Source organism: Sebastes umbrosus, chromosome 23 (assembly GCF_015220745.1).
Source record: "Sebastes umbrosus isolate fSebUmb1 chromosome 23, fSebUmb1.pri, whole genome shotgun sequence".
NCBI lineage: Eukaryota > Metazoa > Chordata > Actinopteri > Perciformes > Sebastidae > Sebastes > Sebastes umbrosus.
In genome coordinates this window covers 5,071,506-5,087,309 of record NC_051291.1, presented here as the reverse complement: position 1 = coordinate 5,087,309, position 15,804 = coordinate 5,071,506, and the positions used below count along the sequence as shown (strand labels likewise).

General features: G+C 43.0%; 1 protein-coding gene across 4 annotated transcripts; it reads right to left on the bottom strand.

The window, feature by feature from the left end:
• Positions 1–2,005: 2,005 nt before the first annotated feature.
• scaf11 (SR-related CTD-associated factor 11) lies at positions 2,006–15,110 on the bottom strand. 4 transcript variants are annotated; one of them, XM_037760523.1, is made up of 15 exons: positions 14,890–15,110; positions 10,119–10,164; positions 9,776–9,921; positions 9,591–9,674; positions 8,453–8,532; positions 8,193–8,272; positions 8,066–8,103; positions 7,887–7,960; positions 7,650–7,775; positions 7,076–7,170; positions 4,407–6,824; positions 3,626–3,939; positions 3,346–3,519; positions 3,110–3,220; positions 2,006–2,879 (listed from the first exon to the last, which is right to left on the bottom strand). In XM_037760523.1, exons 2-15 carry the CDS (start codon positions 10,135–10,137, stop codon positions 2,784–2,786), a joined length of 3,855 nt encoding a protein of 1,284 aa, XP_037616451.1. In that variant the 5' UTR covers positions 10,138–10,164; positions 14,890–15,110; the 3' UTR covers positions 2,006–2,783. The 4 variants fall into 4 exon arrangements, with proteins under 4 accessions (XP_037616451.1, XP_037616449.1, XP_037616448.1 ...); XM_037760521.1 differs by having other exon boundaries at positions 3,110–3,229; positions 14,920–15,110; XM_037760520.1 differs by having other exon boundaries at positions 3,110–3,229; positions 14,890–15,109.
• Positions 15,111–15,804: the final 694 nt, after the last annotated feature.

Genomic DNA, 15,804 nt, shown 5'->3' with positions numbered 1-15,804 from the left:
CCACCGCCCAAAAGCGCCTACAATGGGCATCAGAACTGGACCGCGGAGCAATGGAAGAAGGTGGCCCGGTCTGATGAATCATCTTTTACATCATGTGGATGGCGATGAGTTCAAGGTGTCGACTCTGCCTCCAAATTCTCCAGATCTCAATCCGATCGAGCATCTGTGGGATGTGCTGGACGAACAAGTCCGATCCACGGAGGCCCCACCTCGCAACTCATACAGGACTTAAAGGATCTGCTACTGACGGCTTGGTGCCAGATACCACAGCAGACCTTCAGAGGTCTAGTGGAGTCCATGCCTCCACGGGTCAGGGCTGGTTTGCCGGCAAAAGGGGGACCTAAGTGTATGAGGGCTTAGAACATTACGATAGAAGTATAACTGTATGTGATTATCATAAAGTGGGCATGTCTGTAAAGGGGAGACTCATGGGTACCCATAGAACCCATATTCATTCACATATCTAGAGGTCAGAGGTCAAGGGACCCCTTGAAAATGGCCAGTTTGCTGTGATGAAATTTAAGTTTGTAGGCTTTTACACATAGTAAGAAAAGCACAGGTGTTACACTAACACCAACGATGGCTCCGTTGTGTTCATGTGTCCCAGAGACACTGGGAACAACACCAGGACCCTGAGACTGAAGAAGGAATTCAGCCATCCCTCATTTAATTATTAACACCTGTGCTTTTCCTTTCCTTTATTAGTGAATTTTATAACTTTTAGGAGTTTGATTTAAATGAGGTCTATTTTAAGTGTTTGTACATAAATCATCCTCTGATGTACAGACGTCTCTTTATACATCCAAGCACTGGAGTTTTGTCTCTTTGCTTATAGATTTGTGTGCTGCCCTCTAGTGACCAAGTAAGGCAGGATTTGTCTGTCATGTATCTAACAGTGATATTACATACTGACAGTGCTCCAACCTACTGTGCATCCAATTCATGTCTGCTAGTTCTTTCCTTGGTAACAGTAAGGGGAGCTTATTGTGTTTAAATAGACAAAGAAAGACATCACAATACCACCCATTATTTCAAATGTGATTTTGTGGTTAGTGTAGAGCAGAAACATCAGAACAGAAGAGACTAAAGTCAAATGTAACTTCAGATGAAGGAATTAAAGAGGACCTATTATGCTTATTTTCAGGTGCATACTTGTATTTAGGTTTCTACTAGAACAGAGGTCAGCAACCTTTACTATCAAAGAAAAGAAATCTGTCTGGAGCCGCTAAACATTTGATCATTGTGATGAAGGTAACAGTTTATAGTCTAAGTTTATAGAATATAAGTCTAATGCAGTGAGGGCCCAAGAGACAATGTACTACGGAGTATTAGGGCCACATTGAGGGAAAAAACATCTGAGATTTACAGAATAAAGTCAGAATATTATGAGAATAAAGTGATAACTTTACGAGAAAAAAAAGTCATAATATTACGAGAATAAAGTCATAACTTTACGAGAACAAAAGTCGAACTATTACGAGAATGAAGTCATCACTTTACGAGAAAAAAAGTCTTATGACAATAAAGTCATAACTTTACGAGAAAAAAAGTCGTAATATTACGAGAATAAAGTCATAAGTTTACGAGAAAAAAAGTTTCAATATGAGCTTAAAGTCATAACTTTACAAGAAAAAAAAGAAAATAACACGTAAAATTACTACTCTATGATATTATGACTTTATTCTCATACTACAACTTTTTTCTCGTAATATTATGTCTTTATTCCCGAAATCTCAGATTTATTTTTTTTTCCTCAATGTGGCCCTAATACTCCGTCGTACCGTCGTACCATAGACCTACAACAATGAAAATGTAAACAAAAAACAAATATTAATTTCCATTTTTCAAAATCCACAGGGAGCCACTGGAGAGGAGCTGAAGAGCCCCAAGAAAACCAAAGAACACACGACAGGAAAGGGGAAAAAAGCACAATAAGTCCCCTTTAAAATGTAAAACGGAGGTGTTTTCTTCCTCCAGGTGACGCCTCTAACAAACACACAGCAGATCAGGAAGCAGCTAATTTATTTCACTACTCTCTGGATACTTTGCACAGATCGTGTTCACTCATTGACATATTTAATACACATTCAGGAGGGGGGGTGGGATTAATTTCATTTGATCCGCTCCGCTCTGCCCCCCCCCCGGGACCTGTGCCTTACATTACAAGCTCACTGCTGATTGGCCATCCCACTTCCTCAACCAATCAGGGCCCTGATTACAATCACACTCATCAGATTCCAGCCCTTAATTGGGCCACAGAGATTAATAAAGGCAATGCACTGTTTTTTAAACTAGGCTTTCATCTGAAATATTATAGAATATTTAAAAAAAGAACATTGACATTATTCATTAATAAGCTATGCGATCAGGATGCCATTTAGGGAGAAATTCATCGTACCAGCCGGCACCCTGGAAGAGGCTCTCCACTACGTGAGCTGATGTCGTTCGCTGAGCGTTGCATCTTTAGTATGAACCCCCCCCACGTTCCCACCCACGCTACCCAGCGCTCAATACAGCAGTTCCCCCAAGTCATCTATGCAAAATAAAGGGCTCTTGCATTACAATTTCTGATTGGGTAATTCTTTTTTTTCTAACAAAATATGAAAATCTATAGAAAAAAATCTTCATCATTCAATAAAAGGTAGAGATATCAAAAAAAGGAAAAGGTTGGCTCTCCGTTGTCTTTCAGTTTGGAGGCTAAATTCCAGCTAGAGGAAATTGCACTTGAGCAGCTGAACGGGTCTGTGAGGGCGTCGCCACGCCGGCAGCAGGGCGAGGGGGTTTCATTTCTTGCGGGCGTGCTTGTATTTGTCCACGTAGGCCTTCACCAGGTTGGCCACCTTACTGGAGTTCACCTCACCGCTCTTGCTGTGACACACCTGTGGAAAAAGAAAAACATGAGGTTAACGTCACGCTGCCGTAAAGCAGTATCGGTGCCGGTGTATCGGAGCCGTCTTATGAGTATGGGTACATGAGCACAGGATTGCACAGGGGCACCCTGGACTTCTAACCCCCAAAAGGCACAACTAGACCACACTGGTGAGCTTGACAGGCATAGCAACAGTAACTAAGAGGGGGCGGGGCTTAGCGAACAGAGAGAAATGTTTACCTTCTCTACAGCTTTGCGGACAATCTCCTTGTACTCGTCCTTCGTGATTTCATTCTTTTGGTAATAGGGTTTGATGGCGTTCTTCACTTCATTGACAGCTCTCTCCTGGATCTGTTGTTTCTAGAGCAGAAAGCGGAAATCAGATGACTGGAAAGAGATGGACAGAGAAACAAAACTCTTTTTTTGAAAGGTGGTTTTGTGATGGAGTGAGTGACCGGAGGTGGAGCGGTGGTAACCTTTTCTTTTTTGGAGCTGTCAGGTTGAGCCCTGTTATGCTGGCCGGGCTGAGTCGTAGAGGATGGGAGCAACTGGCTGAATGCAGACTGGCCGTGGGTCGCCGAAGCATAACCAGCTTTGGTTGGGGTGGGAAGGAGGCCGGGTTTCCCATAACCCCCCATTGCACTCGCCATCTAGAGCAAACCAGAGAATAAGGATTATGGATGGATATACAGAGTCTGTAACTTAATCCCATCACATCCTCAGCACTAGTCCCGTCTACGCCCCAATATACCATACCTGTGTCGCGTAGCCATCAGGCTGAGCTGCTGCCGTCTGGCCGCCTTGATGCATGGGTGGAGGCGGCGGGGGAGGGGGTGGGAGCCCCTGAGTGCCAACAGCGGGGCCCTGAAGCAGCGGTACGGCGGGGTGGAGGTGCACGGGGCCCTGAGGAGGCATGGCGTACGGCGCCGCGGTCTGCAGGCTGACCGGCAGGGCTCCTCGCTGGCCCTGCATCGGGTAGGGATGCTGGAGAACGTTCAGCTGAGGAGGCATCACGGGCACCGGAGCGTTGCCCGGGACTGCCTGGGGAGGAGCGTCGCCCTTAGGGGGATCTGGAGAACAAGAAAACGAAATGGTCATCTACGAATGTACGTGAGCTAAAAACAGCCAAGGTGGACCAGCTATTCTCATTTTATTGACAAGCCGATCACCAGCATTGACCAGCGACTAGACCTCCAACAACAGGAGGTCTATTTTTTATTATTATTATTAAAAAGAACAGATTGTTTTTTCTTTAAATGTCTGGAAGAGCCCAGTAATAAAATTGTCAAATCATATTTTAGTTGCTTTTTGTGAGTTGATATAAATGTAACGGATTGTGTTAAATGGGCAAATCGATCGCAGAATTGAAATCTTATCGTGGCAGACTTTGTGATATCAGAAAAATATCGTATCGTTGTCCAAAGAATCTATAAAATATTGTATCGTAAAGAAACTGGTGATTTACAACCCTAGTAGCAGTAGTGTTTTTGGAGTGGTGCTAAATAACTGTACTGGTAAAACTGAGGAGGGTTTTGACCTGCTGCTGCGGTTCCCGGCTGCTCCTCCTCTTGTCGGTTCCAGCCTCCTGATCCTCCTCTCTCCCTCTTGGAGTAGTAGTCCTGAACGTCTGCGGGCAGCGACCGCCTGACGGCCCAGCTGGATGCCGATGACCAGCCTGACCGGTCTCCTGGCTCTGAGTCTTTCCTCCGACCGCCGCCCCGGTTTTCGTTGAAGCGGCTGTACGCGTCGTTCCCTGAATTGTTGCCTGTACCTGAGAAGTTGTTTCTGGGCCAGCGGCTGTCGCCCGTTTCCCCCTGCTGGTTGTAGAAGCTACGGCCGCCGCCATCGCCACCCCGCCCTGCGCCCCGGCCACGTTCTCCACGGCCCCCGCGGCCCCGCTCTCTGAAGGCGCTGCTGAAGCCGTCCCGGTTCTTAACGTCAGCGTCCCCACGAGTCTTTTCTGTAACCCAGTCGGGATTTTCAGACCAGCTCTGGCGTTCAGGGGAACTTTCTGTAGGCACACCATTTTCAAAGCGCCCAGCGCCTCCTTGATGTCTCCGTCCCTCACCGCCGGTCCCACTGCCCTGCTCAGACCTCCAGCCGCCTCTTCGCTCCTTCCTCGGGGGAGACTGCTCTCTGGAGGACGGCCGTTCGGGGCTGGGTCGTCTGTAGGTTCTCGTTCTGGATCTTGATCTAGACCTGGACTTGGACCTAGAGCGACTCCTGGATCGCCTCCTCCTCCTCTCACGACTACGCTCCCTCCTAGAATGGTCTCTCTCGCCGTCCCGGTCTCTGTCCTTTTCTCTGCTGCGAGCTCGGGACGAGCGGCTAGAGGGCGGGCTGCCGTCACGTTCTCTAGACCGCGAGCGCCTGGATGATTCTGGCTTGGAATCCCTCTTGGGTGACCAAGTACGGGTTGGGGAGTGGAAGCGAGAGCGCCGCGGCTTGCCATTCTTCCTCTCTTGGCTCTTTTCGCTCTCTTGTTGGTCCTTGTCGCCCTCGTCCTTGGCGGCTTGGCTTGCGGAACCAGGAGGTTCTGCAGCGGCTGAGGCAGCGCTCTCCTTCGGTAGTTCCAAACTGGGACTGTTGCCGTGCTCACTCATGGGTGAACTGCAGTCCATGGGGACAACTTTAGTGTCATCCATGGATGGACTGTCATCTTTTGGTGGACCGTCATCCTTGGATGGGCCGTCATCCTTGGGTGGACCGTCATCCTTGGTTCCCTCCGCAGAGCTGTCAACTAGTGAAGGCTCTGATCCAGCCGTTTTCATGTCAGCGTCCTCAGAGGCTTTTGATTCCGGGACAGCTGAATTATCCTCCGAATCTCCAGCAGACGGGGAGGACGGTTGTGGAGAATTCTCACATGATCCAGCCATCATTTCTTTTGAAGATTCTTCATTGTTGGCTTCTTCTGACTCTGCACAAATGTCCATGTCGTCAGCCTGCTCATCACATTGTGGAGACATCAGGTTGTCCAGCAGAGCATTATCAGAGTCAGAGGGTGATGGTGAGGTCCTTTTCTCGGAGTCAGAGGGTGACGGTGAAGTCCCTTTCGCAAAGTCAAAGGGTGACGGTGAAGTCCTTTTCTCCGAGTCAGAGGGTGATGGTGAAGTCCTGTTCTCCGAGTCAGAGGGTGATGGTGGAGTCCTTTTCTCCGAGTCAGAGGGTGATGGTGAAGTCCTGTTCTCAAAGTCAGAGGGTGTCGGTGAAGTCCTGTCCTCACAGTCCTTTTCTCCAAGGGAAACGGGACTTGCTGGCTCTTCCTCCTCCCTCTTACTCCGGTCGCCACCAGAGAATGAACCGGGACTGTTGGGAGCCGAGTCCGAGGGACAAGACATGTCACCGTCCCCCTCGTCTGGTTTCAGTTCGTGTTCATTAGATTGTTCCTGAGTCTCGTCGCTGTCCTCTCCCACATCGTTACGCAAGGGTTTCGCGTCTCCTTGCTCATCAGCAGAGTTGAAACCGTCCTGGTCTTCGTTGAGGTTCCCTTCAGCATCAGACTGCTGCTGCTGCTTTGAGTTGTTCACATCCTGTTCCTGATCACTTTTGTCTTCTTCGTCCTCCTTCTTGTCACATCCATCACCCTCGTCCTCTCCCTCGCTTGCCGCCGGGCTGCTGACGACTTCGGGAGATTTTTTTTTCTTGGCCGGGGCTTTCCGTTTCCCACTGGCCTTTCGGTTTGTTACCCGTTTGCCCTTCCTCTTGGCCGGCACCTGAGAAGCCCTGCTCGGTTTGGTGGGCTGGCCGGTAGACGAATCGGAGTCCGGCGAACTGGACTGCGGAGGTGATGACGGGTCTGGCGCGGGAGCCTCTTCCTGGGATTTACTGTTGCGTCCAGATCGTCTGGCTGGTAAAGACTTGGCCTCTTTGGTGGGAGCTTTGGAGGTTGAAGCTCGACCGCCCCTCTTCTCTCCTCCTTTGGGACACGTGATGGCGCAGACAACACCCTGAAAGACTGTGGGAGAGGAACCATATGAGCAAGGGCCACTAGCATTTACAGATACAAACCTTTTTAAACTATACATCATTTAGAAATCTATCCAGTCATCTAGATTGCTTAATTTTCTGTGTTAGAAATTGTTCGCTACTGCCATTTATACTACTTAAAAAACAGGTGGGAATCTTCGAAGAATGATCGAGCAGTTCCAAGTTCCAATTTGTTTACACGTGTAAGTACCAATCTCAAAAAAAAAAGACAAGACTCACCGAAATGGCCGGGGCCGAACAGTGAACTGGAGGTGAAGGGAGATGGAAATGGGCTGTGGTTCCAACCAGCGGGATGGAAGTTCTGCCTGTAAAACCAACAATATACAAACACAAAAAACAACTTATCTCAAAGATACCATGCCATCTGTTACATTTCTCTCAATGACAAGAAAAAACACACGGTAAGGGCATTGTCAAATTTCCTCTCGACGACTGAATACCACGTATTCTTGCTTTTGTTCCGCATTACTATATCTATGTTTTTTTGCCTCGCATGCAGCGGTGCACCAGCTGCAGTGTACGAGCACAACAGACAACCCGTCCGGGAGCATTAACTTAGCAGCCAAGGTGCCAAGGACATACATATACGGTCGTACTGTAAAGGACAGAGCGTATCCTGTACAGATTGTAAAGCCCCCCTGAAGCCAATTTGTGATATTGGGCTAAAAGATTGAACTGGACATAAATAGGAGATGTCTGCTTCCGACTTCTAAATCTGGACTTGGAAGGGCAAACAGCAACAGGGGCAAACAAAGCACTGTAAAAGTAAACGTGTCAGTTGGGATTTCACTACCTTGAGGAGCCGTTAGCAGGGATGGGAGCAGCAGGAGAAAGCCACGGACAGTCTTGCGCCTGGGGTTTGCAGTGTTTGAACCCGGTGTCATATGGTATGTCCTCCGCCACCCACACAGGCTCTGCACTGCAGGAGGATGTAAACGAGATAAAGAGTTATATATATATGAAGGACTTCCAAGGAAGGACGCTGAGACAAGCCTCATCATAATTCATCATAGAGAGAAGCGTGACTTACATGTCCTGAGTCGATGCTGTCGTTAAAGCGACGCAGGGAGACGGTGACCAAGTGCAACACTCTGTTCCTCTCACCTGGAGGAAATACATCTGATTAGACTTAAACCCCACATTAAACATTAATATTACACCAAACACTGAAACGTGAACATTGTTAAAAGGAACTAAATGGAAAAACACCTTTTTTCTGCTCAGTGAGGAGGGGTCGTCGTCGTTACCTGGAAAAGACATTTACAGACTGTTGACCTTGTTCACAGCATGTGAGTAGGTCACGCATATTTCTGGAGGAAGAGGGGCGTTAACATACATTTCCTCACGAGTCCTTTTGTTTTGCCGTCTGCCGTCCTCTCCGCCTTTTGCCGTCTCAGTCTTCTTGCAGGCTTACTTCTGAAAAGAAAAAACAACACCTATATTGTCATATTCAAGATAATAACACGGAATTTGATACTACGACATCCCTTTTCTCTGATTAATGATTAAGTAGATCTCATTAAGTATTCCTCTAATCTCTATAAAGACCTTTGAGACAACCTTATGATCATATAAAAAAAAAAACCTGAGACTCACTTGAGACAGACTTTTTGTTCGGGGTTTCTACAGCAGCAGCTCTCAGCTTCAGGTGGAGTCGCTCGTTTCCTCACAGGAACCTTGAAACAACAAACAGAAGCACATTTCATTTTAGTGCCAAATTTTGAAACTCGCTGTCGCAGGAGAGAAAATTATGATGTGAGGCGGGTTAACCGAGGCTTTCACACTGAGATAGGAGGCACATAAGATACGTGAATATTCCCTGTCTGTCTGGAAAATCACTAAATGATGATGGCGTTAGCTTGAGTGTGAGGCTGCTGCAGTAATACAGTCATACATTAACGTTATAGCAGCATCAGACTGTCGTCTCAAACTAAATCTCAGCCTATATATCAAACAGTTGGCTATTAACAGGCTGGTTATTAACACTTAGCCTAATGTGATTCAATCAAATATGTATAGATGTCTGGAGAAGCAATATCCGGCCACTGTGTTGGACGGGGGGAAGAAGACTGAAGGGACACGACGGCGATCAAACTTCATTTATTAAGGCATTGCAAACGCTCAGGTTCAGGCAAGGTCGCGAAATAATTATTAGACTTGTATAAAACGTTTGTATAACAAGAGATGAATGCCTTACCAATTTGTCAAAATGTTAATCCTAACATACGTCAAATTGTATTGAAGTCTGTTGTTCCTTGACTTTTTGCGAAATACCCGTATGTGCCGGTCTGATGTATTAACAGCCGCCCAAGTACATTTAGCATTTGAATTTTTTAAATCCGTCGGAGAGAAAGTCACCATTCGCGATCAATTAAATAGTGGCATCGCCGGGGAATGGATGGAGCGCTCTCCGCTCTGCTGGCGAAGCCTCGGGCCTCGCTGCCTCAGCTGTTCGGGCCTGAACCGCGGTGGTACTACGGTGGTGTGCAGCGGCCTGACGACCTACTGCACTCCACTAACCCCTCGTTGGACTGACAGGCTTTTAGTGACTGGGCCGGCAGGTATGCAGACAGGTATAAGCCCTGATAAGGGCACCTAAATTAGAATTGTTTTCCCGAGTTTACAGTGTTGGATTAGGAAAAAAGAACAGCAGCAAATGACCTCTTGTGAATGACGACACAGCCATGATATCCTCAGCTATGACAGAGAACACACGGGTAGAGCGCAGACTGACCTGCACACAGCTGAGATTCCCGTCCCATCTGTAAACATTAGTGAAAGGTCTTCTGTCCACCGGGCAGGAAGGCGCCATCTGCAACTGTAAAAGGGAATCAAACGTCTTAAAAGAGAAAACAATTCATGCTGGTCTAAATGCTTTACAAGCTTTTCCACTCTGGAGGAAATGTAATGTCGCATCACCTCTGCCCATGTGAGGAGACATCTGAGGCAGAAGACGTGACAGCAGCTGTCGGGCATGGCGAGCTCGCCTCCGGCCAGGACGCCCAGGCAGATAGGACACCTCTCTGCCTCCTCAGCATCCGTCCCATCGGGCGGGCCTTGGCCGCCTGAACACAAGTTGTTAAATTATGTATGATTCAGATCTGATGCTTTCTACTCAGTGAACAGAAAAAAAGCTGCACTAAGATAAAGGTTTGTCAACGAGGAGATGCGTGGATATACTATGACTGATGGGTCATACTGTTAATGCAACATATTGCATACATTTTGACCCAAAACATCATTGTGCCGTGTAAAGTCTCACCACTTCCAGCTCCAGTCATGTCCACCCTGGGCTGTCCTGATCACCACTACAGCGCAGAGAAAGAGAGAAAAGGAAGATGGTGTCATTGATGCAAAGGAGAGGAGTACAGCTGATTACGTACACTATGTTATCCACTCTGTTTAGCCCACAGGGAAATAAAACTATAGTATTCTTATAATAGCAGCAAGACACGAAATAAAACACTGTAAAAGACGAAAGTTGTTGAAGTGATTTGAAACCTGTTAGATTGGCGTGTTTATATTTCCAAGAGAGCAAGTGGTTGGCGATGTTTACATCATCTCCACTACCTACTATGGAGATTTAAAAACAGAACATGTGTGCTGTGATAATACATTTTAGATGAGTTGAGGTTGGAACGCAACTACTTCCGTGACTGAGCCACAAAATCAAATATAAAACCTTTTTTTCTTAAGACAGCAAAAGCTGCTGCCACTGCAGCCAGAACTGGATGAAGCAGCAGAAACTGGATGGATGGTATTGATAAATAGTCCAGCTCTAGCATCCAGAGCTCCTACAAATCCAACTTTTAATGCCACAAAAAAAGTCTAACAGAGGACAGCCCGAACCATTCAAGCTCAGTTTTCACTAATACTCAGTTGAGCTTGAAGCTGTAAAGGTGTGAAAATATCGATACACGAGTATCACGATATTATGTTATTACTGTATTGATTCTCCAAAGCGCTGTATTGATTTTTTACCTCTTAAAAAGCCGACACTATTCTGTCTTTCGGAGGTTGTAGCGGGCTCAGTTTTAAAGCTAGAGTGAGCTAGAATGTCATACTTGCATGACGCGAAGGAGGCTAAATAACGCTCCAAAGTTACGTTAAATATTGGCGAGGAAAAACTGGCATGGTCATTTTCAAAAGGGGTCCCTTGACCTCAAGATATGTGAATGAAAATGGGTTTTATGGGTACCCACGAGTCTCCCCTTTACAGACATGCCCACTTTATGATAATCACATGCAGTTTTTTTGAATGCAGTATAAATGTGTTATTTTCCCCTATTCTAAAAATGGTGTATTTGAATATTTCTGCACGCTGGGGTCCCTAAACAGTCAAGACAACAAGAAGTTGCTGGTGTATGGTTTATTATTTTAATACAAAATAATTCACTAAACTTATATCTGTATTTATTTGTCACATTTTGTGTTACACAGTTAGGAAAGCAATGTTTAAGTCAAGCCTGATGCTGCCTTACTCATAAAAGAATGCTCCCAGTCACTTCCAGACAGTGTGGCATACAGCTTATTAATAAAACACTGGTATCGGATCGGTACTCGATACCTAAAGCCCAGGTATCGTTATCGGTATCGGGACTGAAAAAGTCAGATCGGTGCATCCCTAACTGTCCCTGCTTGAGACTTTTAGAAATTACTTTATTAAAGTAGATCCAGCAGACCATAATTCTCCTGTAAGCTGTCTGTGTGACAGTGAGCAGGAAGTCTGTGGCTGAGATTTAATAATATCTGATCCGGAAACAGTCTTGGCTTTCACCACTTTCATTATTATAACCATCTTAAAATGTGTCTAAAAGTGAAACCTGTTCAACAGAGCCTCTGTGATGTGTTAAAAACCCTGAGGTTTAATTTCTAAACACTTAAAATAAACCAACACAGGCCATTAGTCACTAGCATTGTGTGCGTCATTGATGGATATAATGGAAATCATCGTTGGTTGCAGTCCTCATTTTGACATTTTCAAAACTATACAAGTGAAAGTGAACTATTTTGTTCTATTTGAGTCTGACTCACTTTTTGTTCTGCAATAGTGACACACAACAGTAGTCTAAAAAAAACAATACAGACAGCTACTGACAAGATCTGTGAGCAAATCTAAATACTTTGTTAACTTAAAATGTTATTTATTGGTGAATAAACGTAGGTCCATCCAGCAGACCACAAGACTTCTGTTAGCGGTCTGTGACAGTAAGCAGGAAGTCTGTGGCTGAGATTTATAATAATATCTGATCCGGAAACAGTCTTTGCTTTCACCACTTTCATTATTATAACAATGTTGTATTATAACGATGTTAAAATGTGTCTAAAAGTGAAACCTGTTCAACAGACTGTTAACAGAGAGTTAAAAAACCTGAGGTTGATATTTCTAAACACTTAAAATAAACCAAAACATGCCATTAGTCACTAGCATTGTGTGTCATTTCTGCACTATCCCCTTTGCTGATATACACGGCAAATTCCCCCACTGTGGGTCTAATAAAGGAAAATATCTTGTCTCACCTAAAGGCCAAGTATCGGTATCGGTATCGGTATCGGTATCGGGACTGAAAGAGTCAGATCAGTGCATCCCTAACTGTCACTGCTTGAGACATTTATAAATTACTTTTAATTGATTACACAGACAATTCCTGACATATACTTCTTTGGATAAAATGGTAATCATTGTAGGTTGCAGTCTTCATTTTGACATTTTAAAACTATACAAGTGAAAGTGAAATGTTCTGCAATAGTAATATTGCAGAACATATACTGTAGTTCCATCCAGCAGACCACAAGACGTCTTCTGTTAGCTGTCTGTGACAGTGAGCAGGAAGTCTGTGGCTGAGATTTAATAATAATATCTGATCCGGAAACAGTCTTAAAATGTGTCTAAAAGGGAAATCTTTTCAACAGACTCGGACCAGAGCCTATGTGATGTGTAAAAACCCTGAAGTTTCATTTCTAAACACCTAAAATAAACCAACACAGGCTATTAGTCACTAGCATTGTATGTGTCATTGATGGATATAATGGAAATCATTGTTGGTTGCAGTCCTCATTTTGACATTTTAAAACTATACAAGTGAAAATGAAATGTTCTGCAATAGTAACATTAGCCTAAAAAACAATACAGACAGCTACTGACAAGATCTATGATCAAGTCTAAATACTTTCAGTTAACTTAAAATGTTATTTACTGGTGAATAAACGCAGATCCAGCAGACCACGAGACTTCTTGTTAGCTGTCTGTGCAATAGTCTGTTTATTGTAAATACTGTATATACTGCTCCTATTTTTTATATTTCCTTCCTATTTAAATGGTTCATATTTTGTTTAGCTCTTTTTTTACTGTGTTAGCTGATGCTTCTTGTTTTTCTGCACTATCCCCTCTTTGCTGCTGTACACTGCACATTTCCCCACTGCGGGACTAATAAAGGAACTTTTTTATAAATTACTTTTAATTGATTACAAGACTTCTGTTAGCTGTCTGTGACAGTGAGCAGGAAGTCTGTGGCTGAGATTTAATAATATCTGATCAGGAAACAGTCTTTGTTTTCACCACTTTCCTTATTATAACAATGTTAAAATGTGTTTAAAAGTGAAACCTGTTCAACAAACTGTTAAAAGACAGTTATAAACCCTGAGGTTTAATTTCTAAACACTTAAAATAAACCAACACAATTACTTTTAATTGATTACACAGACAATTCCTGACATATACTTCTTTGGATAAAATAGAAATTATTGTTGGTTGCAATCCTCATTTTGACATTTTAAAACAAAAAAGTGAAATATTTGGTTCTATTTGAGCAACAGTAACCTAAAAACCAATGCAGACAGCTACTAAAAACACCTGTGATCAACTCTAAATACTTTCAATTAACTTAAAATGTTATATACTGGTTTACTGGTCTGTTAGCTGTCTGTGACATGAAGTCTGTGGCTGAGATTTAATAATATCTGATCAAGAAACAGTCTTGTCTTTCACCACTTTCCTTATTATAACAATGTTAAAATGTGTCTAAAAGTGAAACCTGTTCAATAGACTGTTAAAAGACAGTTATAAACCCTGAGGTTTAATTTCTAAACACTTAAAATAAACCAACACAATTACTTTTAATTGATTAAACAGACAATTCCTGACATATACTTCTTTGGATAAAATAGAAATTATTGTATTTTAAAACAAAAAAGTGAAATATTTGGTTCTATTTGAGTAACAGTAACCTAAAAACCAATACAGACAGCTACTAAAAACACCTGTGATCAACTCTAAACACTTTAAATTAACTTAAATGTGATTTACTGATGAATAAATGCAGATCCATCCAGCAGACTTCTTCTTGTTAGCTGTCTGTGACAATATCTGATCCGGAACTAGTCTTGTTCTTTCACCACTTTCATTATTATAATGATGTTAAAATGTGTCTTAAAGTGAAACCTGTTCACCAGAGCCTCTGTGATGAGTTAAAAACCCTGAGGTTACATTTATAAACACTTAAAATAAACCAACACAGGCCATTAGTGTGGTCATTTCAATGCTAACACAGTCTCAACCCACAGTTAGCCTCTGATTAAACCCTTTAATCTAAACTAAATCAGCTGTTTAATGTGACTAAATGTGAGTTTAAGTTGTTGGACTTGTGAAACAGCATGCTGCTGCTGTAGTGTGTCTTATCTCAGCTCAGCTCTGGCCTCTCTCTCCTAAAATTAGCCTCAACTTGTCCAACCAACCAGTGCCAACACGACGATGACAACATGACTGTTGTTGTTGGGTTAGCACAGACTAGCTCACTGCTAGGTTAAAAACACCAGCTAGCTAAAGCTATTAGCTGACTGTTCTTAGCACTGAAGCAAAGAAGGATAAATAGTTTATAATATCAGCCAGGAAGATTACACTGAAGGTCACAAGTCAGCTAGCTAGCAAGCTAACAAGCTTAATGCTAACTAGCTAACGCACCTGCTAATGTTAGCATGCTAAGCTAAGTTAGCTCCCAGTTAGCTTAGCTTAAAGGCTAACTGTGGTGACTCACCTGTGAGTGTTTCTGCAGGTTGGTTCTCACCTGGTTGAATGTGTTTAGAGTCCTAACTCCTGCAGTGAGCTGCAGACTGAGCGGTAGCTGCGAGGAGGATAGTTTAAGGCTGATATATATATAATAAAGAGGAGCGGTAGCTTTGAGAAAGTCTCAGCCACATGTCTCCAGGTCTGATTGAGAGCTGGTGACGTCAGCGCCCCCCAGCGGAGCCGCCGGGTGTTACGTCACACAGCAGAGAACAGCAGAGATGATTTATTATTATCACTCTGTGGTGGGATGAACAGTACAGAGACATACAGCAACAGGTGAGAGAGGAGACAAATCGTTAAAGTTAAATAAAATTATAATAACTAAAAAATATAATAAAAAAAAATATATATATATATTTTATATATTTTTTTTATAATTTATTTAAATACTTTTTTTAAACATTTCTTTATAATTTTGTATACATATATTTTTTTTATATATATATGTTTTATTTTGTATTATTATTATTATTTTATTTAACTTTAACGTATTTTTCCCCTCCAAAGCCCCAAAGTTAATTAGAGAAAAAGAAAGAAAGAAAGAAAAATATATTTGTATTATTATTTATTTTTATTTTTATTTTGAATTTAGTTAGGGGTCATTTCTGTTTAAATAAATCAAAGTTTATGATGTCATACAATTTAGCTGATGGAGAGAATATATATATATATATATATTATCAGCCTATTATATATATACATATATATATATATATATATATGTATATATATAATTTTTTTCTCATTATTTATTTATCTATTTGTCTATTTGTCTTTTTCTTTTTTTTTAATTTAATTTAACTTTTTTTTTTTTTGTTCTTTAGCCTTTTTGCATTGGCAATGGGCAAGGGTTGGGTGCATTTGTGCTCTATTTGTACACCTG

Bases quoted from the DNA above. Each gene is read 5' to 3' on its own strand.
- scaf11 (XM_037760521.1), bottom strand. The intron at 7,171-7,649 runs GTAGTGAAATCC...TGTATATTGTTG, and splicing joins CCTGCTAACGGCTCCTCAAG to GTTTTACAGGCAGAACTTCC. The intron at 6,825-7,075 runs GTGAGTCTTGTC...CCTCTCCCACAG, and splicing joins GTTCGGCCCCGGCCATTTCG to TCTTTCAGGGTGTTGTCTGC.